Here is a 27,342-nt window from a genome sequence, read left to right on the forward strand (position 1 = left end):
ACCCATAGTAGGCAAATTACCTTTAGCATCCAGGCAGTACTGACACAGACTCGCAGAAATCCCTGGCTGTATTGCCCTTATATAGCAAGCAGCAGAGATTGCAAGGCGCTTAAGATTTCTTTGTCACTGGCACCATACTTCTCCACACAGAGCTGTATGCGGCTTCTTGCGTGCCCAAAAATAAGGTACACACCAAATAAGCACTCACTGGAAAGCCGCAGAAGTATATACACAGGAAAACCCGGCGCATAACTACACATATAAATGTAGGCTGCAGCCTTATGTGCACAAGTAGGCACGTATATCCGCACCAATATCACTACACTTCCACGCTGCGAGAAAGTGCATATACAAACGTGCAGGATAAAAAAATGCCATTGTGGGCTACCACACGGCTGGAGAAACCAAGCCTGAGAGAGGGGCCTAGCCAAAGATTGCTCAACCTGCCGAGCCCACATCTCCTCCGCATCTCACTAAACTCCCCAGGGAAGTGAGAGGGAAGAAAGACGCCGACCACAATGCAGAGGGAAGAGACCCAGTAAGGAAAGGAATAGGGGAAATAAAACTTTCCTTTACCTGAGCTCAGCCCTCCCTGGTTAAGAGCACAAATGGGTCTCTGGCTGCGGGGGAGAGGGCAAAAGCCTTCACCATTGAGCCTCCCTCGTTCTCTGCCTAATAGGAAGGTAAACTTACATGCCTATAGCCTACATGTATATAAGTTTACTCAAACTGAATGTACGGGTTACTAGGGGCAGAATTGGGGAGTGGTTTTGACTTATACATGAATTTTTGCATTTTCTAACTCATGCATGTACATTTTCCCCAAAACTTTCATGCACATAATAACAAGTGTAACTGTGTGCAGTTAAATTTGGAGGAATAACTTTCAAAGCAAACTTGGGCGTGTAAATCAGCTTTGAAAAGTGGTGTAACATACACACATATTTGCTACCTACTTAATGCAGAGGCTACTAATTTTCCCCCTTAATATTAATTTACTCCACTAACTGTACAAGAAAAAGCACCAACTAAAGAGGTTTGCTAAAATTTAACACAAACATTTAATTAGACTAGCATAATCCTTATTTTACCTGGGAAAACGTAAGCATTGTTACCCTGGCCTGGTCTGAAAATCCGTCCATCTTGTAAAGTCACGGTCTCAAAAGGACTACCACTGGCAAACAAACATCGCCCCTGGAAGTCAAAACATAAATCATTATTATTACACTCCAGCATAAATGCCTAACTCAACATGAAGAGACACTCATTCATTTGGTGTTTGGGAGTTTAATGAGAGACTGTCAGACTGTCAGCGCCTGCTGAGCTGCTGGTCAAGGTCTGTTGCTATAGATTTGCATATTTTTGCTGCTGCGCCACAGTCATAAGAAACGAATTGCTAGTCTGTAATGGCTTGTCACTGTAATTCTTCTCTTTACCACTACCATTCCTTGCAGCAGCAGTTCTCAACCAGTGTGTTGCCAAGCACATGCAAGTGTGTCACCACACTTCCCAGTGCCCCATTGGCCCAGCTGCTCCCCTGTCCTACGGCTCGATCCAGTAAGGCCGCGGTAAAAACAGTGCGGTAGTGTCAGGCGCACCCTTTCTCCCCGCACGCACAGTTCTCTTCACTAACTCCCCGATACTCTCCTCTAATCGCATGCAAATGCATGCCGCGGCTTTAAAGCGGTAGGGAAGGGTTATGGCCGCGTAACCCATTTTACTGTATAGGCGCTTAATACAGCGCCTATACAGTAACCTGGGTGCGCTGGTGCCTGTCATTTCAAATGACATTTGAAATGACAGGCACCAGGAAGTGTAAAAATCAAAATTTGTAAATACCTGTCGGAGGGCCGCGTGGGTCCAGGCGGCCGGCGGGATCCGGGGGGCCGGTGGTCGCGTGTTAAATCTAGGCCGCGGGCGGGTGGGCGCGGCGGCAGCGGCAGCGGGGGCACACGCGTTAGTTCGAGACGGCCGGCGGGCGGCGGGTGGTCGCGTGTTAAATCTAGGCCGGGTCCGCACAGGCGTACATTCATTCATTCACTGCCGGTGGGGGCTGCCGGAGAGGCAACCCCCACCGGCAGTGAATGAATTCATTCATCCAGGCGGAGGAGCCGGCTGCTTTCGCCACCGGCTCCTCCGCCTGGATGAATGAATGCGCGCCTGTGCGACCCCTGCGTTTCGGCGCTCAAGGCGTGACGTCACGGCATGTGACTGCCTTGAGCGCCGAAACGCAGGGGTCGCACAGGCGCGCATTCATTCATCCAGGCGGAGGAGCCGGCGGCTTCGCCGCCTGGATGAATGCGCGTCTGTGCGACCCGGCCCCCGCTGCTGCCTACCCGCCGCTCCCGGATCCTGCTGCCGCCCCCCCCCCCCCCCCCCGCTGCCGACCCGCCCGTGCAATTTTGGTGCTCATCCAGGCAGGGGAGGGAGGGAGGAAGGGAGAAGGGACTACCGGATGCCGCTGATGGCTGCCCGCCGCCCACCGGCCGCCTGGACCCACGGCCCTCCGACAGGTATTTAAAATTGTTTTATTTTTTTATATAACACACAGGTTTTTGTTTTTTTACACTTACCATAGCAGGCCCGAGCCTTGCTACTTTTTCGTTTGTTTTTTTTTGCCCTGGTCCCGTCCGGTCTCCTGCAGCCCCGTCCGGTCCGGACGGGGCTGCAGGAGACCGGACGGGACCAGGGCGGGTAAGCAATGTTTTTACCCTACACTACACTAACTCCTACTAGGGGGAGGCGGTAAACTAGCAGGTTAAGGCCGCGGCAGAACAGCGGGTTACGGAGGAGATAATATCAGCGCCCGTTACAGTATCGCAGGGGAATAGCTAATTCCTTCATTATACAGCTTTTTCGTTCATTTACATGCCGGGTGCGGAAAGGGTTATGCGTCTGTTTTCAGAAGCGATACGGACGCGTGAAACTGGACACTGTATCGCCGAACTGCCTTGCGCGCCCGAATTGTGCGCTACGAGCACGTTACAGACGGGCAATCCTCGAGCGGACGATACTGGATCGAGCTGCATGTTAGATGCAAACTCTTCCTCCTCCTGGGTTTGAAATGATGATAGCCCGGGTGGAATACGGCAGAAGAGCTGGAAAAAGCACTCAGTCAGCAGCACTAGCAACATGGTCTCTTCTTCCCGTCTGGAAGGGGAAGTGGTGTGTAGCAGCCGTGCACATGGGAGGAAGAGACCATGCCAAGTTACAAGTGCGTGCATCAGCCCTGAACAAAAAGAGAAGCAACATTAGCTCCTGTGGCTGATGGGTCTCCTTTTAAGGCCGTGAGTGTTGGAAGAGGCGGTGGCTCCTGCTGCTGCCAGTTGTTCTTTGATGGGGAGGAGAGAGAGAAAGCATATATGTATTTGTGTGATTGACAGCCTGTATGTGATTGTGTATGTGACTGAGAGCCTTTGTGGTGTCGAGAGAGAGAGCATGTATAACTATGACTGAGAGCCTGTAAGAAAGAGAGAACACATGTGTGTCTGTGACTGAGAGTCTGTGTGTGAGAGAGAGAGACATAGCATGTATATGTGTGATTGAGAGCCTGTGTGGGTGAGAGCATGTGTATGTAAATGAGAGCCTGTTTAGTTTAGATTATTAAAATTTCTTAATCATTTTATGCACTAGCGATTTACAAAATAAACATACATTATATAATCATAAAACAAAACGTGCCATCACAATCATATATACAAAGAACCAACAACCTAAAATTAATATAAACCTAAATCTAATATACAAGAGAAAGAGGAAAAAATTGCAAGCAACCCCCCCTTCCTGCTAATTCATAATCTCAGGACAGCTGGAAATCAAACATGCCCAGGTATGGAGACCAAAACAATTTCTTATCCTTATTATTAGGTCTTTGTGTCTGCTGTTGTGAAATATATTATTGGTGTCTGGAAATTTTTTATATGAGTTTTTAATTATTAGATATTCCGTTCATCAGCTGTTTTGAAATATTTTCTTTTTATTAGTATGGTTTTACTGCTCCTGATTTTATATTTATGGATTTATTCTATGAGGACTGGTGATGTTTCTCTTTTTCCTTTGTTTATTTATTTTGATTTTTATATTCCGCTTTTCAGCACCTTAAAGTGTACATCAAAGCGGATTACATTCAGGTACTATATTTCCCTATCCCCACAGGGCAACAGTGGGATTTGAACCCTTGTTTCCTGGTCATAGTCCACTACGCTAACCACTAGGCTACTCCTCCATTCCAAAGTCTCTGCTTTGTTGTGGTTTCCAGTTCAGTTTTTGACTGCATGTTTCTATTTATGCTTTATGGTCTCTTTATTCTTTGTTAGGTGAAGGTATGTAAATTTGACTGAGGTGAAGTATTCTGCTGACATGTAGTTTCTTGTGTAGGGCTCTAAAACAGCCTAGCTTGTTCCGTTTTCTTATTAGGAGGAATAAGCAAAGTTGCTACTTGTAACAGGTGTTCTCCTACGAAAGCAGGATGTTCGTCCTCACACATGGATGACATCATTGGATGGAGCCCAGCACGACAAACTTACACGAAAAGTTTCTAGAAACTTTAACTGGCACACTGAGCATGCCACTATCCATGCGTCCATGTGGGGTCCCTCTTCAGTCTCTTAACATAGAATTATGAAAAATAAAACAACAAACACGGGAGAAACCCAGTTCTGTAAGGTGGCGGGTGGGTTTTGTGAGGACTAACATCCTACTGTCCTAGGAGAACACCTGCTACAGGTAAGCAACTCTGCTTTCTCCTAGGACAAACAGGATGATAGACCTCATACATGGATGAATCCCTAGCTATAGACTGTTCCCGAGCAACAAACAAGACCAAAAGGACCCAAATAGGTGCCAACGGGCAGAACAACAGTGATGCTGTTGATAACAAGGGAAACAGCCTGAACCCGAAAAATGGGCACAAGGCAGGATGAGTTGGGTTCCACAGCTAAAAGAGATTCCAGAGGACAGACTGGCCGAAGCTGCTATCGCGTCAGCCATCCCTGTCCAGACAGTATGAGAGGTAAAAGCGTGGAATGAACAAGACGTTGCAGCCTTGCACATCTCGTCCAAGGGGACCATTCTCAAATGGGCCACTGAAGCTGCCATGGCTTTGACAAAATAAGACTTATGGCCCCAAGTTGCTGTCCCGCCTGAGTATAGCAGAAGGAAATGCAATCTGCCAGCCAGTTGGACAGAGTCTGTTTAACCACCGCAACTCCTAATCTATTCCTGTCAAAAGATATGAAGAGTTGTGTAGACTGCCTATGGCCTATTGTACTGTCCAGGAAAAAGTCTAAGGCTCTCTTGCAATCCAGACTGTGCATAGCCAGTTCGCCCTGGTGTGAATGAGGCCTGGGAAAAAAGGTGGGGAGGACGATTGACTGGTTAAGATGGAAATCCGTCAACTCCTTAGGCAAGAACTTAGGGTGTGTGCGCAGAGCCACCCTATCATGGAAGAACTTTGTATAGGGTGGATAAGTCACCAAGGCTTGAAGCCCACAGACTCTGCGCATAGATTTATTTATTTATTTATAACTTTTTTTATACCGAAGTTCAGGTAACAGAATTACTTATCACTCCGGTTTACATTATAACAAGTAGAAAACAATGACAATATATGTCTTACAATGAACAAGGGAGTGAACAACTTGGATAATATAACATAACATAACTAGGAACAGTAGCAGTATGCACTATTAGAGCGAGACTAGCACATGGGGAGGGAGGTTTGCTAATGGGGGGGGGAGGGGGAAGGAAGGTTGTTCGTGGAGGGGGGGGAGGAGGGAGAAATTTCTTATTGATGAGTAAAAACATGAGCATAGGTTCTGGACGTCAACAGTATGAAAACAGTCTATGGGAGCTGTGGAAGACTAAGTAAGTTAAGGGAATGCTTGACCGAATAGCCATGTCTTGAGTCTTTTTTTGAACGTGTTGGGGCAATGTATCAGCCTTAGCTCCGGAGGAAGCAGATTCCACTGTTTGGGGCCTGCTGTGGATAGAGCTCTTTTACTTAAAGATGTTTTCATGGGAGGTGCATGTAGAGTTCCTCTTTGTGCTAATCTTAGCGGTCGGGAAGACGTGTGAAGCTGAAGAGGGATTCTGAGGTCCAGTGGAGTGTTGTTGAATATGGCTTTGTGGGTGATTGATAGAAGTTTAAACAGGATTCGAGATTTGACTGGGAGCCAGTGGAGCTTCTTTAGAATTGGTGTTATATGATCTCTTTTGTTGGATTTAGTGAGACACCTTGCTGTAGCATTCTGTAACAGTTGAAGAGGCTTTAGGGTGTAGACTGGGAGACCGTGAAGCAGTGAATTACAGTAGTCCATTTTCGAGAAGATGATGGATTGTAACACTGACCTGAAATTGTGAAAATGAAGGAGGGGTCGAAACCTTTTTAGAACTTGGAGTTTGTAGTAGCACTCTTTAACCGTAGTGTTGATGAAATCAGAAAAGCTCAGATGGTTATCCATGACCACCCCAAGGTTTCTGACCCGTGGGGAGAGAACTGGGAGCGGCGTAAGGTGAGAGCTATTCAATGGAAGGTGAGAGCTATTCAATAGAAGGGTGCCATCTTGAGTGATCAAGAGGAATTCTGTCTTGTCAGTGTTGAGTATCAGGTTAAGGTTAGACAGGAGTTTGTTAATGGAGAGGAGGCAGGAGTTCCAAAAAAGTACGGTCTTTTGAAGTGATTCAGTGATAGGAATAAGGATTTGGACGTCATCTGCATATAAGTAATGGGTTAACTTTAGATTGGAAAGGAGATGACAAAGCGGGAGAAGATAGATATTGAATAACGTAGGGGATAGCGAAGAGCCTTGAGGGACCCCTAATGTGGAACTGAATGGTGGTGACTCTTTGCTATTGATCTTAACTTTGTAGTATCTGTTCTGGAGGAAAGATTTGAACCAGTTTAGAGCTTTGTTTTTGATGCCGATCTCGGATAGTCTTTCGATGAGATAATCATGGTTGACCGTGTCAAAGGCGGCCGAAAGATCAAGGAGGATGAGCAAGCAGGGATGTTTGTTTTCTAGATTCATGAGAATGTTGTCTGACAGAGATAAAAGAAGAGTTTCGGTACTGCGGGATTTGCGAAAGCCTAATTGAGCCGGGGAAAGGATGTTGTTATTTTCAAGAAATTCAGAGAGCTGTTTGTTGACTATTCTTTCCAGGATTTTGGCAATGATCGGAAGATTAGCAATCGGGCGGAAATTTGCTGGGTTATCTGTAGAGAGATTTGGTTTTTTTAATAAGGGTTTTAAGATGGCAAGTTTGAGGGGGGTCAGGGACCAGGCCCTGTGATAGAGAGGCGTTGATGATCTGGGTGATAGGCTTAGCGACGTCTTTAGCGCAGGTTATGAGAAGGTTAGCTGGAATTGCATCAAGAGGGTGTGAGGATGGCTTGAGTTTCTTTAAAAGGTTTTCAATCTCTACAGAAGATGTAAGCTCGAAATCCTCTAAGCGGGCCGTTTGTGGCGAGGAGGCTGAGGAAAGTTGAGGATATATTGGGCTGAGTAGTAGATTAGGAGAGCATGAATGATGTTGGGTAGGAACTTTATTGCTTGTACGGGAGGCGAGTAGGTTTGTTATTTTATTTTTGAAGTATGTGGCAATTTCGGAAGCTTTAGTGGCAGCTTTGTCATCTGGGATCGTTGAAGAAGGTGGTTTGGTGAGCGATGAGACCAGGGAAAAGAGGGCTTTTGGGTCATGGATGAAATGATTGATTTTTTGAGAGTAGAAGTCTCTTTTTGTCTGAAGAATGTCGATCCTGTATTTGTGCATGAGTGATTTAAAGGCCGATAAGTTAGATGAGGAGGGTTTTTTTTGCCAATTCTGCTCCTTTTTTCTAAGTTCACGTTTCAAAGTTGTTAATTGTGGCGTGAACCATGGTTTTTTTTTGTCATTGTTGTCACTGATGATTTTGGTTGTAAGCGGGCAGGTTGCATCGGCCACTTTGTTAGTGATTTTTATCCAAGAGGTCAGCGCAGTGTCAGCATCCGAAGGGTCAATGTGGAATAACTCGGAGGATAGGTGAGAACTGAGGGTTTCCTGGTTGCATAGCTTTCTGAATTGGACTGTGGATTTCTGTGTTACCGAGGGAGTTGAATGTAGGTATCGGAGGGAAGTAGAGATAAGCTTATGGTCCGACCAAGGAATTGGCAGACAATCGATATGTGACGCTAGAGTAAAGCTCTGGTTGATGAAGATGAGATCTAGCGTGTGACCTGCTTTATGGGTGGGTTCGTTGATTAGCTGTTTGAAACCCATGCAGCTGAGGGAGCTGAGGAAGGATTCGCAATTGGAGGAGCGAGGAGTGGCGTCCACGTGGAGATTGAAGTCTCCTAACAGAATGGTCGGTGAGTCAATGTTAATGTGTTTTACAATGTATTCTATTAAAGGTGAAGGGTCCGCATCAAGACATCCAGGGGGGGGCGTAAATAAGGCCTATTTGTAACTGAGAGGATTTGAAAATTGAGAATTCTAAGGAAAGTGAGGAGATAGTTGAGTGTAATGACAAACCAAGTTTTTTATTGGCAGCGAGTAGCAGGCCGCCTCCTCTTCTTTTCAATCTGGGGACGGAGAAAATGTCATAGGTTTGTATGGGGAGTTGATTGATGAGGACCGTGTCTCCGGGTTTGAGACATGTTTCTGTAATGGCGCACAGGTCTGGTTGCTCATCCATGAGGTAGTCATATAAGAGGTGGGGTTTTTTTTACGATTGATTGAGCATTCAGTAGAGTTAGGGAGAAAAAGAGTGAGACCCTGGAGTTGGTTGAGAGGTGAGAGCATGATGGGAATAAGTCTTTTTTGTTGTTGCTGTTGCTGGGCAGCTGATTTGGTAAGTTTTGATGTTGTGAGTCTCCTGTGGTAATGTATGGTGGGAATGGCTGAGATGAGCATGCTTATTATCTTTAAGGCTGAGATGGTCCGGCGTTTGGTCTGTGTGGGAGAGGCAAGATATCAGACTCAGAGGGAGAGAGATCTGTGAAGTCCTGCAGAGTCAGGTCGGGTCGGGTCTCGGGGCTGTACGAAGGGGTGTACAAAGGGGTAGGCCCCTTTGTCGCGCGCCAAAGACGCGCGACGCTGAGGAGGGAAAACCCAAATTTAAAGGGCTCTTACCTGGCTGCCTTGGGGAGTTTCGTCACTTCCTTCTTTTTGTTTTTAAATTAGGCGTGGTTTACTTCTTTTTTTCTTTCTCTGCCTTTTGGCTTCCGATTGGTCCGGAGGCCTGTCACGTGATCGGAGCACTCGGGAGCGGAGGTTGTGCTCTTCGGCGGGTTCTGCAGGCTCGGCAGGGCTTGGGTCCCTATCGGGGCGGCGCCGGCTGCGGAGGGCTGGAGATCGCTGTGGGAGCTCAGAAGGTGGGCAGCTGAAAGGCTGCCCACCTTCTGAGCACAGAGATGGGCAAACCATCCACACCCCGGTGGTAGGCCCCAATCGCACTCATGTATACCGTAAACGAGTTGGTTTTCAAGTCCACATCTGAAAGATGCAGGAGGTAATCCAATAGCTTTGGGGTAAAGCAGGAGAATGGGTCCAGGCCATGGTGCTCACATCAGATGGAAAACCTCTTCCACTTCAGGCCATAAGACTTCTTAATGCAAGGCTTCCTGGAAGCCACCAGGACTCGAGACACCTCATCAGAGAGGTTGAGGGGCTGCAAAATCAACTTCTCAACATCCAGGCGTCAGGGATAAGGCCTGAAGGTTGAGCTGGTGCAGCGTCCCTCAATCCTGCGTGATGAGGTATGGGGACAGGGTCTCCACAGAGCTGTATGCGGCTTCTTGCACGCCCAAAAATAAGGTACACACCAAATAAGCGCTCACAGGAAAACCCGGCGCATAACTACACACATAAATATAGGCTGCAGCCTTATGTGCACAAGTAGGCATGCATATCCGCCTCAGCCAACGGGGTCTATGAGAACCATAGTTCCCTTGTCATGTCATAGCTTCAGAAGAGTCTTCATCAGCAGGGGAAGCGGAGAATATGTGTGCAGAAGGCCTTTGCCCCAATGGCGGGCAAAGGCATCTGAGGCTGGAACACCTTCCACCCTGTACAGGGAGCAGAACTGATCCACCTTCCTGATACAAGGGGATGCAAACAGATCCTTGTCCAGGGTCCCCCCAGAGACAGAAGATCCGATCCACCACTTCTTGTTTCAGGGACCATTCATGGGGCCGGAAGGCCCGACTTAGCCTGTCCGCTACTACATTCTCTGTCCTGGCCAGGTACATGGCTCAAAGCACCATACCCTGCAACAGAGCCCAAGACCAGATCTGAGTGGCTTCTTGGCACAGGAGGAATGACCTCATACCTCCCTGTTTTTTGATGTACCACATCACCACTTGGTTGTCGGGTTGGATCAGAACCACCTTGTGGATTAGCTGTACCCGGAACGTCCAGATCGCATACCGGACCACGCAGAGCTCCAGGAAGTTGATCTGACACTGTGCTTTCTGGGTGGACCACAAGCCCTGGGTGCAGAGCCCCTCCACATGGGCACTCCACCCCAGGTTGGACGCATCCGAAGTGAAAACAATCTGAGCAGGGGGACTCTGAAAAGGTACCCCTTGCTCCAAGTTGGCCAGACTCTCCCACCAAGATAAGGCGTCCCGGAGAGGTGGACTGGGTGCGGTTGCAGAGGTCCTGTGTGGCCTGCCGCCACTGGGACCGCAAGGTCTACTGAGTTCTGCACATATGCAAGCGAGCCAAGGGAGTGACATGGATAGTCGTGCCATGTCTCCCAAGAGACGCATGTGGTGCGCTGAAACCTGTCAGCTCCCATGGACCACTCATGTAATAGACACCAATGTGCGAGCCTGATTGCGGGGAAGATACACCCAGGCCTGATCCGTGTCCAACCTGGCACCAATGAAATTCAGGCAATGGGTTGAGATGGGACTTTGGGTAATTGATAATAAACCCTAGGGAAATGGTGAGGCGGAGAGACTATACCATTCCCTCCTGCGTGGAGCTCTTGACGAGCCAATCATCTAGGTAGGGGAACACATGCACCCCCAACTTGCGGAGGTACGCAACCACCATGGCCAGGCACTTGGTAAAGACCCGAGGGGCCGAGGCCAGGCCGAACAGCCACACTTGGTACTGAAAATGTTGCTCGCCGACCACAAACTGCAGATACTTCCGGTGACCAGGGAAGATCTCGATGTGAACATAGGTGTCTTTTAGAGTGAAGGAGCAAAGCCAATCTCTTTGTAGGAGGGAATCATGGTGCCCAGGGAGACCATCTTGAACATTTCTCTTCTGAGAAACCTGTTCAAGGCCTATAAGTTGAGAATAGGAAGGAGTCTCCCTATTCGTTTCGGAATCAGGAAATATCGCGAGTAGAACCCCCTTCCCCAATGACCTAGGGGGATAGACTTGATGGCCCTGGCTACCAACAGGGCGGCAAGCTCTGCCAACAGTATTTCCTGATGCGAGGACTGACCCTAGGAGGGGCACAGGGGAAAGTCCAGAGGGACATCCAGAAAGTTCAGCTCCCAGAGGGTCTTGCATCGAGGGAACAGGGGGTAGGCTTACGCTTCCTTGCAGTCAGTCAAAAACGTGTCGTGGAACTGGTCTGGGGCACCAGCTGAGTAATGGGCGTCTGCTGCTGCCTACAGCAGCTCCTAGAACCTGCCCGCTGGGCCCAGGTGCAAGAAGTGGGAGGATAATATTTCCCCTAGCGGTAGAAGGATCTTCTGGGACCCTGACATGAGGACTTCCTGGCCTTCCAGCGGAAGGAAGCTGATGAAGGCTGATCTTCCGCGCCCCTCGCCACCAGCAGCCACGGAGGAGGGGTGCACACAGAGGAATTGGTGGCCATCGTCTCTCCCAACCCCTTAGGCATCGATACCTCCGATGCTGGCATTGAGGGTTCAGACTTCCTGGACCCAAACAGCTTCTCCATCTTGTCCAGGCAGGGCACCAGCCCTTGGGGGTCAACTGGTCACAAAAACGACAGCCCCGGATGTTGTGCGATGCCTCCAGGCAAAGGATGCACACCTCGTGTGGATCCATAATGGACATAGTCTGAGGGCACTAGGGGCATCAACGAATACCAGACAACGCCATAATGAAAAAAAGGGGCCAGCGAGTGGTTAAGAACCGGTGGACACCGAAGGACATCGCTACTGGGAATCGACCTCACAGAAGGCAAAATCTTACCACGCCATTGACTATCTAAGGCCGGGAGGAAGGAGAGGGATCCTGGTGCAGGAAAAAGGCTTTCCAAAGAAAAAAAGCACGAGCTCCACAACTGCGAGACAAAGCTCCATGGAAAAGAGCAGACTGAAGAGGACGCATGGATAGTGACATGCTGGGCATGCTCAGTGTGCCACATACGTTTTCTGTGCCAGGCGCCATCCGATGATGTCACTCACGTGTGAGGGCTACCATCCTGCTAGTCCTAGGAGAACTAGTGTTTTCAAGACTGGTGTAATAATTTCAGTGTTGCCTTTTTTTTAGGAAAGGTGATTACTGTTTGAGTGCAGGAAGCAGGTGCTGTTCTGGTATAGGAAAATTGGTTCTTATTTGAAGTACCACAGATCAGTCCAGACAAATAGGTTTTGCATCCCTTCCAGCAGATGGAGGCAGAGAACTAAAAACTTTGAGGCACTGCTACATAACCAAGAATGCCACCTGCAGTCCCTCGCTATTGACCTGTACCCAAACAAACTATAGAGTAATAACTTCTCAACAACTCCCTAAATGAGGGTGAACACCAAACCCAAAGGTTGGAGCCCCCCCAAACAGTAAAACCATAAATCAACCCAAGGGGCTAATCACAACCTGGCAAACGTCTTTAGGTTCTATATATATACATTCTGACAGTTCTTCCCAGTAAAAATAACAATCAAATCTCACTTCAACTATGTAGATGTGTGAAACAATGAGACATCTATTTGAGAAGAATGACCATCATATAATACTATTAGGAGCACTTCATGCAGGGCTAAAAAGATGCCCATTACAGTGAATAGGTTTTAATCATCAGTCATTCTGAAAACTGGGTGTACATGCTCCACTCTTCAAAGTATATAATTAGACATTCTCTCCCCCCCCCCCTTTTTTTTTTTTTTTTTTTTTTTTTTAATATTTTATGTTCAAATAAAATATGAATTCTCTTACGCAGTCTATAAATAAACACTTATCTTAAAGGTATTCACATCAGGACAAAGGCTTTCTCTCCAGGAATGCTGTGTTGCAGCAGTTCAAAAACATTGTATGCTGAGTGCCCAACATTGCAATGTTTCAGAAGCCAATGTTTCTTCCTTCTTCAGGGGGATAACTATCATTACCAAGATGGAAACAGCAGAGCTCAAAAATTGCGTTGAAAAGAAAACACGGTTCAGAAGAGTAGTCTAACTATCAAAAGCTGAAAAGTGCTGTGCAAATTAAACACTTCTTTTAATCTCCGAGAATGCTGAAAAACCACTGGCAGGAGGGACTGCAACTGGTAATGATACAGCTACCCCCTTGAAGGAAGAAACATTGGCGTCTGAAACATTGCCATTTCGGGCTCTCAACACACAACATTTTTGAACTGCTGTAATACAGCATCCAGATTGTCTTTATGAGGACTTTACTTGGAGAGAAATCCTTTGTTCTGATGTGAACCTTTAAGATAAGTGTTTTTTTATTTATAGCTGCATAAGAGAATTCATATTTTATTTGCAACATAAAATATTTTAAATAAAAAAAGGGGAACGTCTTATTACATATGTTGAAGAGTGGCGCATGTACACTCAGTTTTCAGAATGACTGATGATTAAAACTTATGCACTACAACGGGCATCATTTTAGCCCTGCATGATGTGCTTCTAATAATATTATATGATGGTCATTCTTCTCAAAAAGATGTCTCATTGTTTCACACATCTATATAGTTGAAGTGAGATTTATTATTTTGATTATTATTCTTACACTTTGGGGTTTTTGTTTATTGAGTTCTTACCAGTAAGCATGCCAGAACATGGACTTGCCATAATGGTCTTGAGAACATTAAGGTGCTGGGTCTCTGGACTGATCTATGGTACTTAAGGATCAAAAATTAGCAGTAAGTACCAATTTTCCTTTCCTGTTCGTACCTCAAATCAATCCAGACAAGTGGGATGTACCAAAGCAACCCTATACTGGGCGGGCCCACGAAAGACCCCCTCTCAACATACTTATCCAAAGGTAGGCTCTCTTGGAGCCTGAACATCTGAACAGTATCGGCAAGATAAAGTGTAAAGAAAAGGCCACGTCACCGCTCTACAAATCTCCTGCGATGACACTAACTGACACTCGGCCCATGACGCTGCCTGTGCTCTAGTAGCAAGTGCACAAAACCCCTCTAGAATTCTTCTCTGCTTCAAAGATAGGCCAAAACAATAGCTTCTTCAGCCAATGCACTATCTTTGCCCTTGGAGGCTTTGCATCCATTTCTGGCACCTCCAAACAATACAAATAAATGATCTGACTGATGAAAACTGTTTGTGAGCTTTGTCTCCGGCAACTCAGCAGACCAATTCAGGAAGGCAGGAGCTCCACAGTCTGATTCAGGTGAAACGAAGATACCATTTTAGATAGGAACGAGGGTACTGTGCACAAAGAAACCCCCTCGTTCGAAATCTTCAGAAATGGTTCTCTACAGGACAAAGCCTGCAGTTCCGAGATCCTTCTGAACAAACAAATCGCCACCGAAAATACCACCCTTCAGCGTGAGGTCTTTTAATGACGTCTTCCTCAATGGTTCAAAACGGAGGCCCACAAAGCACCCACAAGATCAAGTTTGAAATTCCACCCTGGACCCAATCTATGCAACAGCGGCAGCAGATGCTTGACCTCCCCTTCAAAAACCTCATAACATCTGGATGTGAGGCCAACAGCCTTTTCCCTGGAGTATACCTCCGAGTCACTCCAAGACTGCCACCTGAACCCACAAGGAATTATAAACTAAGCCCTTGGAAATCACGGGCTCAGAGTATCCTTTTTATCGCAAGCGCCTGCTCTCAAAAGTCAAGTCACAAGACAAAAGTGATCTGCCCAATCTGAGAAAACAGGACCTTGCCTTAACAGCCCCTGCAAATCAGGGAATCTCAGGTACCCGTCAATTGCGCGTTGAACCAGATCCATGAACCGCGGATGACGCAGCCCCTCCGGAACCACCAGTATCACCTGGCCCGAATGCCTCTCAATGCACCTAAATACTCAACCTATTAACTGTCATGGAGAGAACATGTACAGCAGGATCCTTGTAGGTTATGGAAGAACCCAAGCGTCTATGCCCACGGCTGCAACCTATCGTCTGCGGATGAAGAAACTTGCTGCCTTGGTATTGCAACTTGATGCCATCAGATCCTGATTGGGACTGCCCCAACGAGACTGGATAAGGCTGAAGGCCTCCTTCAACAGCTCCCATTCTCCCGGGTCCAACTGTTGCCTGCTGAGATAGTCTGTTTGCACATAGTCATCTCCCGCAACATGTGAAGCAGATATCCTTGCAAATGTCACTCCACCCAGGCAAAAAGGTCCTGGGCTCCTTGGGCAACTGCACAACTCTTCGTTCCCCCTTGTCAACTGATATAAGCCATCATCGTATTGTCTTAAAACACTCTGACCATTTGACCTTGGACTTGTGGAAGGAATTCCACCAATGCCCTGCACACTGCTCTAATTTCCAAGTGATTGATAGACCAGGTTAATTCCATTGGCAACCACAGTCCTTGTGCCATCCATTCTTGACAGATCGCCCACCCAACCCTCGAGGTTGGCATCCATGATCCCTATAACCCAGTCCATAACCTCCAGGCTCATCCCTTTCTCCAAATTCGGCTGTCACAGGTAACACGAGAATCTGGACTTAGAAGTACCCTGTAGTGGTAAAGGCTGATGAAGCTCCTCAGACAACGATTCCAGTGTGACAGTAACACCCCCTATAGAGGCTGGAGACTGAGATTGCATATGAGGCTGATGTGCTTTATGACTTGAGCTGGACTTCGGCTAGGAATATGGTCATGGCGGCCTTGGTGCAAGTCTCCTGTGGCTATGGAATGGGTCAGCTGTGGTCCAAGTCTCAGCTCTGTAATCTTCCCTTTAAAGGAAAGAAAATTGTTGTTCAGTGAGGAGCTGAAACAACTGATGAAGACTTTGGGGGAGTCAGGGAATAAGCTGCTGGAGGATAAGATAACAGTCAGGAAGTATTTTCCGCCTCACGCTAGGTTTTGGGAGGTGCGACTGTTTTCGTCCTAGTAAGGGTTCTGCACTGTCTTCGGAGCAGAACCAGGGGTCCAATAGGCAGCAGTCCTTACGAGGCATCCGTAGATTTCCCTGAGACGGCTCCAACCAGGGGTCAGCAGCGGTAAGGCTTCACAATGAAGCCAGACTGGTCCACTCTCTCGAGATGGCAGTGAAAGATTGTCTATCACAGTTTTACAAAGAGTGGACCAAGATTACCTTGGACCAATGGGTCCTAGAGGTAATAAGGGATGGCTATGCTTTAGAATTTTTGCCCCACACAAAAGCTTTCGTGGTGTCTCATTGCAGTGTCTGAGGCGAGCAGGTGGCGATTCGGGACACTTTGTGTCGCCTTCAGTTGCTGGCATGATAGTACCGGTGGTGGTCACGAGAGGTACTCGATTTACTTTGTCATGCCAAAAAAAAAAAGGAGCATTTTATTCCATCCTTGATCTGAAAAAGGTGAAATCTGATACTGCTGCTGTAGCCCTTCTCCTGCCTGACAGGCTGTTTAGGTTCCTGGTATTGATCCTGACAGGGCCTTGGGAACTTGTGGCTCTCCTACCAGCCTCATTCCCAGCGGACGGACCCTCCTCTCCAGAAACGAATTGTGGCATAGTGCCGATGCATTCAGTTGTCCTTGAGCCAGGCCACCAACCCAATAAGCTTTCCCACACTGGGAAACCACTGTTGGCGCCATCTTGTCTCCACGCAGCTGGGCCTGCTGCAGAGAATAGAAGCCGCGTGATCGCGGCACGTGGGAGAGGAGGGGAACACCTCCCAATGTGCAGCATCCGGCTCCCCGAGCAGCCTGAAGCTTTCCCATGCTGAGAAATCACTGTCGGAGCCGTACTGTCTCCACGCGACCGAGCCTGCTGCAGAGGAACAGAAGCTGCATGATCTTGGCAAGCGAGAGAGGAGAGAAACATTGCCCAATGCAGCCTCCGGCTCCCTGAGCAGCCCGAAGCCGCAAACAGAGGAGCTATACTGCTCCCTTCCCCAGCCCAAGCCTGCCCTAATGATCAAACCAGGAGCAGCCTGAGTGGTTGCTGCAGAAAGAAAAAGTAATACTTTATAAAAAAAAAAAAAAAAAAAGAAACAGCAGCCACAGCAAAGGAAGAAATTCAAGGAAAAAGGAATACTTCCCTGCTGCTGGCAACACCTCTGGGAAGAAGCCTTCAGGGGATAAGATGGAACAAGGACCCTGGCTGTCAGACCCCTGTATCTGCTGCGGGCTAAAGCTGATCAGGGATTACTAAGCCCCTGCTCGCTGGGCTCAACCTGAGGAATGGCCCACGAAGGAACCTAATACCTCAGGGAGCGCCTTCTAACTACTCTTCTTCTGTCCCTTCTTTCTTTTTTTTAAATTGCTGGAGACAGAGAAATACTGAGGGACTGCAGGTGGCACTCTGTTATGTAGCAGTGCCTCAAAGTTTTTAGTTCTCTGCCTCCATCTGTTGGAAGGGATGCAAATCTCACTTATCTGGACTGATTTGGGGTACGAACAGGAAGGGGGGTTTACAATTTATGTTATTTCTTTCAGAGAATACTTGTCTTTCCCCTGCCATGGATCGTAAAAAACATTGAGAACCAAGCTGTGACCAGACAGCTCAGAGGCACCTCCTCTATGAAAGGTTTAGTTAAACACCCCTCTGAAATTTCTCACCAAAGAAAAATGCACGTAATCGTGAGGGGGGCGAATGGAAACTCAAGACAGCTAATACTAACTACAACCAAATCCAAACCTTTTGTATTCGTAGTGTAAAAAGAGTACATAAATCAATACACTATGGGACAGATTTTAAAGGATTTATGCGCGTAGTAGGGTTACGCACGCTGGGCCTGTTTTACAAAGGCCCGGCGACGTGTGTAAAGCCCCGGGATGCGTCTGAGTCTCGGGGCTTCAGGAAAGGGGCTGGGAGGGGGGCAGGGTGGGGCAGGGCCAGAGGCCTCCAGCACAGCAGCCATTTGCCGCTGTGTCAGAGGATCGCGTGCCGGCAGGCTGCTGGTGCGCGCAACTTGCGCCTGCCCAGGGGCGCAAGAAGTAAAATAAAGGTCTGGGAGGGGTGGGGGGTTAGGAAGTTCCCGCCTAGTCTGCTCCGAAATCGGAGCGGCCTGGGAGGGAACAGGTGAAGGCTGCGGGCGTTGGCGAGCACGGGGTGCACAATTGTGCACTCCCATGTGTGCGCCGACCTCTGATTTTATAACATGCGGGCACATGTTATAAAATCGGGCATCCATGTATGCATACCGGGTAGCGCATGCATATGGACGCCTGCACGTAGCTTTTTAAAATTTACCCCTATATATGCATCACGCTAGCTCTGAAGAATGAGCCTCTCCAATCTCGTGTTGCTACGCCACCCAATTTTGGAGAATTAATATTTTAGGTTTTGTAATACCTCATGTAATATTTTCTATAGTCATTTTTATTTTTGAAGTTGCAAAGAGTGTGATACATCATGATCCTTAAAAAAAATAAAATAAGAGCATTTTCATTAAAAAGATTTTCAAAATCTGTAGAAAGCGAAAGTCAAGCTAACGATGGCATCAAATAATGCTCAGAGGGACTTTACATGAACCACTGATTTTACAGAAAATTTCATGTTAGGGCTGTATGATGGATTAAAGGGCAACAGTAGAAGCTCTTTTTCATCTTCAGTTTGGCAGACATTAATAGCAAACTGGAAAATATGCAAACACCAAGTTTATCTACTTAAAAAGACATTAAGCATTAGTGTAAATTTCTAACACTTTTAGAGTACTATGGAGTCCCGAGATTTAATATATCAACACCTGGGAGCAACAAACTATACACACTGCAAGTTACTGTCTGAATACTGTTGTGTGCTGTGAACTCTCACATCTGGTCTTCAGCTCCATACCTCTGTCAACGTGTATGCTTCCTCTGCGGTGCATTCAGCTTTTGCTGTAGGGTTACTAAGTGCAAATATGACTGGTTTTTCATTGATTGTGCCCATGGCTTTGATTACATCAGTAGTAAACAATCTTCCTGCACCTGCAACCCCTGAAAGGCACATGGGATAAAATAAACATGTGAAGAATGTATCCAAAGAATTTTATTCCACATATTCATATCAGATGTACCAGGAAAAAAAAAAAAGACAAATTGGACAATAACTGCACATTAGGCTAATGTGGCCTGCCATCATTCAGCAGGCTTCAGGTTCAGCATCCCAATTATGGTGAAATCACTACTTGCCAGATAATTTCCTTTCCTCTAAAACAGTCAGACTAGTCAGACTAGTTATAATGTAATTTCCTGCTTCTATTGTTAACTGGTTTTTTCCCCCTAGTTCATTGTAAACCGGTACGATAAGACCTGGTCTTGAGCATCGGTATATTAAAAGAATTTAAATAAATAAATAAATAAATAAATAAATAGTCCATTACAAGTGGATTATGCACGCCAACCAGCAGATGGAGACAGATCAAAGGTTTGCTGATGTTACTCCTTATATACCTCTGTACTGACATCACCATGCCAGTAAATTCTGTGTAAGCTAATTGTAGATACTGGAAAACCATTAATAAATCCCATCTCTATATACGTTTCTCTTCGGTAGATATAAAACCATCTTTTATTAATTAAACTACAGAAGAACCAAACATTTGTAGTCATGGGGTAAAAAGAAACCATAACCCCCCATACTTATCAAAATCTTAGGTTCTGAATGAAATGGTCCCATACTCCCTTCCAGGGCCATCAGCCATGAACCTAAAGGCATAAGGCAGCATAGGGAGGGAACATGGACTGGCATGACAGTTCTAGAGGAAAGGAAATTATCAGTTGTAATTAAACCTTCCTCTTCATCCAATCAGGCTGACCTGTTACAAGTGGGATGTACCAAAGCTACTCCCTCAAAGGGCGGGATGCCGCCCACACCTCCTTCCACACTGCTGAGGCAAAAGTAGTATCTCCCGTCATCTGGCCACTGAATCGATAATGTTCCGAAAATGAGAATAAGGATGACCAGATTTCTGTCTTGCCCTAATGGAGATACTCACTGAATTTCTGTCCATGATGTAGCCTATGCTGTAATGGAATGTTCCCGAACTTGCCTTTGGTAAAAGGAAAATTAGTTTCTTACCTGATAATTTTCGTTCCTGTAGTACCACGGATCAGTCCAGACTCCTGGGTTTTTCCCCCCTCTAGCAGATGGAGACAGAGCAGTTATCAAAACAAACTCCGCCTATAAATAGGCTGGTGCCACCTACAGTCCGGCAGTATTACTCAATGTCAAAGCAGAATGGAAATCTCAAAACCATTATAACTATATACAGTAAAAGAAACAAACTGGTCCACTGAACCTTCCCAGGACCTGAACCTTGAGAACCACTTGAGGACAAAATTCAGAACTCTGCCAATCTGAAATAAGATAATATATAAGAACCGAGCGGACTTCCCTTTCTCTCATGTCTGAGATGGGCGGAATTCTGGACCGATCCGTGATACTACAGGAACGAAAATTATCAGGTAAGAAACTAATTTTCCTTTCCCTGTACGTACCCGGATCAGTCCAGACTCCTGGGATGTACTAGAGCTTCCTTAATTGGGATGGGATCTGGAGAGGCCCGCTTGAAGCACTCCCTCTCCAAATCTTCCCGCAACTGGAGCCTGAACGTCCAGTCTGTAATGTCTTGCAAAAGTATGCAAGGATTTCCACGTAGCCGCCCTGCATATCTCCTGCGGTGATACCATCTGACACTCTGCCCAAGACGCCGCTTGCGAACGAGTAGAGTGGGCACGCAGACCCGCAGCCTCTTTTAGCCAACAAGCTATAGTAGTTTTGGATGCCTGCTGTCCTTGTTTAGGACTGCTCCACAGCACAAAGAGATGGTTAGACACACAAAACTAATTGGTAACCTCTAGGTAACGCAGCAAAGCTCTGCGAACATCAAGCTTCCGCAAGTCACCAGCCAAAGGATCCAAACGGTCTAACTCCGTGAAGGCCGGCAGATCAACCGACTGGTTGACATGAAAAGAGGAAACCACTTTTGGCAAGAAAGACAGAACCGTCCTTAAAGAAACTCCCAAATCCGAAATCCGCAAAAAGGGTTCCCTACATGAAAGTGCCTGGAGTTCCGACACCCTACGAGCCGATGTAACAGCCACCAGAAAAATCACCATCAAGGTAAGAACTTTTAGAGTCGATCTTTTCAAGGGCTCAAAAGGTGCCAAACAAAGAGCAGTGAGGACTAAATTCAGACTTCATGATGGATAGGGTTGCTGAAGTGAAGGACACAAGTGTTTTGCTCCCTTATGAAAACAAACTACATCCGGATGTGCGGCTAACGCTACGCCCTGGACGGATCCACGCAAAAAACCAAGAGCCGCCACTTGCATTCTGAGGGAACTACATGACAAACTGTTAGACTGGATTGTAGAAAACACAGAATATCTGACACCGAAGACCGGATAGGCATGACCTCTCGGTCCAGACATCAAGACTCAAAAACTTTCCATATTCTAACATACGTGAGATTGGTAGAAGTCTTACGCGATCGGAGGAGCGTGGCTACTACAGCCGGAGAATAGCCTTTGCGACTTAACCTCTGCCTTTTAAAAGCCATGCTGCTAGACGGAAGCGATCGACTTCTTCCAAACAAACAGGCCCTTGATGCAGCAAGTCCGGGAGAACTGGAAACCGCAGGTCTTGCAGGTCCTTGAGTGCTGTAGCTCCAGTAACCGGGATCGTGGTCTTCTTGGTAACAGCGCACACTGCCACATCTACCTTGGCTACTCAAAGCAGCTCTAAAGCATCCTCTGGCAGAGGATATAGCTTGTCCATGGCTTTACACACTTTCAATCCCAGATCTGGGGTATCCCATTCCCGGAAGAGCAAATCTGTAGCCGAGAAATGAAAGGGAAAGGAAGAAGCAGGGCCTCTCAGACCCAGCAACACCAGATCCATAGCACCCAGTTTAGATTCCTCAGGGGAACCTTCAATGCCCAGCGCACCACCTTAGGGTCATCCCCTTCTGCAGCATGCGCCCCATGCATTGTGCCTTGGTGCTGTAAATCAGGGTCTACATCCACCCCCTGTGGGGGCTTGGGCAGTAGGTCTAGGTCATCTGGATCATAATCCTAATTAGAAGTATCAGTAGTAATCTGGGGAACCCCTGACCGACGCTTAGGCTGAGCAGGCTCCGCACCTCCCTTAGAGGTAGACCTTTTCTTAGCAGAGGGTTTAGATCCTTGAGAAATGACCTTTTTACCAGACTGCAGCTTCCCTAACTTCCTCTCCTTGTAAGCTTTATGAAGCAATAACACAAAATGTGACAAAAAAAAAAAAAAAAAAGAGGACGAGGAGGCTATCCTCTATTACAGGGGAATTAGGCTGTAAAGCAGTGGTTCTCAACCTTTCTAATGCCGTGACCCCGCAATACAGTTCCTCATGTTGCGGTGACCCCTCGCCCCGCCCTCGCCCCGTGAGGGTGGGGTGAGGGCGGGGCTTTGGTCATATGGGGGCGGGGTTATGGATGGGGTTGGATTTTAGTGCACACTTATCATTTAATTATGACATTTATAATGTGAATGTAACTCAACTCACCATAGGTTCTCACATGCATGGCACACAGACCCATGATCGTCAAGGGGCTAGATGTAAAAGTACAGTTTGTATCCACAGGAACCCCCCTGACCCACAATAATGGATGTAAAGCAGAATTATGACATTCCCCATACAACTCACCCTACAAAAAAGATATTCTGGTTCTAGTGACATCTCAGTAACAGCAACTCAAACTCCTTCTATTTCCAGGCTCAATAGCCCTACTTATGAAAAGACAGCAGTTTACCACCAATGCATGTCCTCTGAGAAAACACAACAAATAAGACCGATACAAACGCTTACATGCTAGCAAAATATCTCATCTCGGTAACAGACACAGAACCGACCTAACATACTCCCAGGATCTGTAGTAATGCACATAAACTAATCCGCACACAGTTACACCTGTATTATGGAATACACTCAAACAGGAGCAACCCTATCTATGAAAAGGCAACACTACAAATATTAAATCAGGTCCTAAAAACCAATACACCTCTTATTAGGAAAACAGAACTAGCAAGCAGCTATAGATCCCCACACAGAAATAATTGTAAAACTATACTATACTAATAAGCAGAATAAATGTTTCAAAACAGCTATGAACATCCAACAATTAAAAACGCATAAAAACTATTAAACATTCTCCAAACACCAATAAAATATTTCAAAAAAGCAGACATCACACAATTAAAATGGCAGTCAAGAAAAATAAACTTAAAAAGCCACCTTTACTTACCCCCTCCAGCAGCTCTCCTGCTCCCCTTCCCTGCAGGCCGTGGCACTCACCAGAAGCAGCAGTAGAAGCTAAGCTCTATACTTATGGTCCTCTTCCTTAGTGCCCATGTCTCTCACACACACACACCATACCAGTCATGCCCCCATGACCAGTTTCTGTCTCTCACACACCAATCATCTCCCAAACAGTCTTTGGCACACACACACCAGTCACCTTCCTGAACAGTTTCTCTCATGCCATACACACACACACACACACACACACACACACACACAGGCTTCCCACTCCCGTGTTCTACTTACATATACAGGCTTCTCACTCTCATAATCACTTTCTCACACACACACACACACACACACACACCAGTCACCTTCCTGAACAGTTTCTCTCATGCCATACACACACACACACACAGGCTTCCCACTCCCGTGTTCTACTTACATATATGGGCTTCTCACTCTCATAATCACTTTCTCTGTCTCTCTCTCTCTCTCACACACACACACTCACTCACTCACCAGTCTCTCACTCCCATGCTTGTTCTCTCCACATGCACAGGCTTCTCATTCCCATAATCACTTTCTCTCTGTTACACACACACCAGTCTCTCTCATTTCCATGCTCACTCTCCACCTGCACAGGCTTCTCATTCCCTGAATCACATTCACACACACACATACCAGTCTTTTTCTCTCACACACACCATCACCTTACCAAGCAGTCTCTCTCTCTCATGCATGCACACTCACCCTGGTTTCTCACTCCCATGCTTTCTTTCACCCCCACAACACTAGGCTTCTTACGCCCATGCTTTCTCACATACCCAGACTTCTCCCTTCCATGCTTTTTCTCTCTCTCACACACACACATCAGTCACCTCCCTGACTAATGTCTCACACTCTCACACACACATCAGTCACCTCCCTGACTAATGTCTCACACTCTCACATACACATCAGTCATCTCCCTGAGCAATCACTTTCATTGTCTCTCACATACACACACACACATCAGCTCTCTGACCAGTCAATCACACACAGGCTGGCTGGCTGCTTCTCTCTCTTTCTCTCACTCACTTCCTCTTCTCCCCCGAGCACAAATGGGAGCTGCAGCAGCCTCGCTGGCCAAGAAAGAAGAATCCCATTGGCCGCGGGAGGCTCGTGCTGCTCTCTCCTTTCTCCATTACCGGCTGCTTCAACTGCTCGGGGGCCGATGCTGCAGCCGCCGCTGCTACTTTTTCGCGCGGCGCGGCTCTCTCTCCTTCCCGCGCACCATGATTCACTTCCTGTTCCGGGTCACGGGAGGGGGGGGGGGGGCAGGCGCAGGAAGAAGAAAAGGCCCAGCCGTGGGTGCAGAGCTTCTTCTAGCGCCGCTGCCGTTCCCGCTGGGCTTGAACGTGCTGACAGCCCGGCGGCATCGGCAGCGGGAGAGACCGGGAGCGCGCAACCCCTGCGTTTTGGGCGTTCGACCCCCACCGGGGTCGCGACCCATAGGTTGAGAACCGCTGCTGTAAAGGTTCCCTGTCCCTTGGGAAACCTTGCTGGGGAGAAAGAGGAGGAGGTAAAATCCCATCCCCCAGCACTGCACTAGACACAACCCTGAATGACTGGAAAATGGTCCCCCGTTCCCATGCCGAACGGGAACTGATCAGTCTCAGAATGAATTGCAGCAGACGTCCCAATCGGGACTGGGGCTGACTAACTAGTTTTGCCATTTTAATATTTTTTTTTTTTTGGCTCCTGACAGCCCCTCCCCCCCCCGGGATGCAATCCGAGCAAAAGCCCTCCCTGGAGAGCCGCGCGCGGACCGACCCGCACATGTGGCAAATGGACGAACGTGGCATCGAGTCATGACAGGAAAATAAAGACAAAATAAATGAAAGAAAATTCAATGAAAATTCAATGAATAAACAGCAAAACGAAAGGCAAATACTGCGCTGCGACAGGGAGCGAAGGAGAGAGAGCCGGCGCGGGAGAAAGCAAATGTTGCTTACCTGTAACAGGTGTTCTCACAGGACAGCAGGATGTTAGTCCTCACATATGGGTGACATCACAGGATGGAGCCCAATCACGGAACACTTTTGTCAAAGTTTCTAGAACTTTGACTGGCCCCTACTGGGCACGCCCAGCATAGCACTAACCCTGCAGCCAGCAGGGGTCCCTCTTCAGTCTTGTTTAAAAGCTACAGGTAGTGCCGAAAAATAAAATAATAAAACGAACCCAACACCGCGGGGTGGCGGGCGGGTTTCGTGAGGACTAACATCCTGCTGTCCTGCGAGAACACCTGTTACAAGTAAGCAACATTTGCTTTCTCACAGGACAAGCAGGATGGTAGTCCTCACATATGGGTGAGTACCGAGCTGAGGATGTCCGAACGTGCACCAAATGTAGCCAAAGGCGTGCAACAGGCACAACAACTGGGGCGAAATTTGGTAGAGGGCATCCTGAACCCCACCGGGAAGGCGGAAGGTGTTGGTACTTCACGTCGTAAAAAGGTTACTCAAGACAGACTGGCCGAAGATGGAATCTTGTCTTCCGGCTTTGTCTAAGCAATAGTGGGCTGTAAAAGTATGGAGAGAACTCCAAGTGAAAGCCTTGCAAATGTCAGGAAGCGGCACTGATCGTAGGTGTGCTACTGAAGTCGCCATGGCCCTCACAGAGTGTGCTTTAACACGGTCTTGGACTGGAATGCCTGCTTGCTGATAGCAAAAGATATGCAGTCCGCTAGCCAGGAGGAGAGAGTCTGCCCTAATTTGTTAGGATGGAAAGACACAAATAATTGAGTGTTCTTCCTGTGGGCAGCTATACGGTTTAGGTAGAACGCTAGAGCCCGTTTGCAGTCAAGGGTATGCAGAGCCTGCTCTCCTGGATTGGAAAGGGGCCTGGAAAAGAAGGTAGGTAGTATAATGGATTGATTGAGATGAAACTCTGATACTACCTTTAGGGTGAGTGCGAAGTACCGTCCGGTCTTGCAGAAGTTTAGTGTAAGGCGGATAGGTAACTAGGGCCTGTAACTCACTAACTCTGCGAGCCGAAGTGATTGCCAAAAGGAAAATCACTTTCCATGTGAGAAAGCGAAGTTCACAGGATTGGAGAGGCTGAAATGGTGGTTTCATGAGCCGACTCAAAACCAGGTTGAGGTCCCAAGAAGGAGCCGGAGGAAGCAGTGGAGGCTTGAGGTGAAGCAAGCCTTTTAGAAATCATGTAACAAGGGATTGTACTGAGATGGGGACATCCCCAATACCTTTATGGAAGGCGGCTATCGCACTGACATGTATTCTAATGCAGAAAGTTTTAAGACCTGACTCTGACAAGTGCCAGAGGTAGTCTAGAAACTTCGGGATTGGATAGTTAAAGGGATCAAGGGCTTGAACCTGCTCCATTTGTAGGAATATGAGGTTAAGCAGCTGAAGGATTAACCTTTCAACATCCATGCTGTCAGGGACAGGGCCTGAAGATTGGGGTGGCGAAGGCACCCGTCGTTTTGAGTGATTAGAAGCGGGTCTGTTCCCAGAGGAATGTGCCTGCAAATGGAAAGATCCTGAAGAATTGGAAACCACACTTGGCGGGGCCAGGGGGGTGCTATCAGGATCATGGTTCCCTTGTCCTGACGTAACTTCACGAGAGTCTTCAAGAGAAGTGGAAGTGGAGGGAATGCTTATAGGAGAGCAGTTGACCATGATAGGGAGAATGCATCTCTTGGTGGATAATGTTGGCTGCGAGTGAGAGAGCAGAAATTGCCTACTTTGCAATTCTGGGGTGACGCAAAGAGGTCTATTTGAGGATAACCCCATTGTTGGAAGATGGAGTTCGCTAC

At 47.3% G+C, this 27,342-nt stretch overlaps 1 protein-coding gene across 2 annotated transcripts in view; it reads right to left on the reverse strand.

Moving 5' to 3' along the window:
- The window catches only part of ME2 (malic enzyme 2), a 252,101-nt gene that overhangs the window by 63,923 nt on the left and 160,836 nt on the right, over window positions 1–27,342 (reverse strand). For both annotated transcript variants that reach the window (XM_029580037.1, XM_029580031.1), the window contains 2 exons: window positions 19,098–19,240; window positions 1,092–1,194 (listed from right to left, as the gene is read on the reverse strand). In XM_029580037.1, coding sequence (XP_029435897.1) covers window positions 1,092–1,194; window positions 19,098–19,240 — 246 coding nt within the window. The remainder of the gene's footprint in view (window positions 1–1,091; window positions 1,195–19,097; window positions 19,241–27,342) is intronic.

This window comes from Rhinatrema bivittatum, chromosome 1 (genome assembly GCF_901001135.1).
Source record: "Rhinatrema bivittatum chromosome 1, aRhiBiv1.1, whole genome shotgun sequence".
Classification (NCBI taxonomy): Eukaryota; Metazoa; Chordata; class Amphibia; order Gymnophiona; family Rhinatrematidae; genus Rhinatrema; species Rhinatrema bivittatum.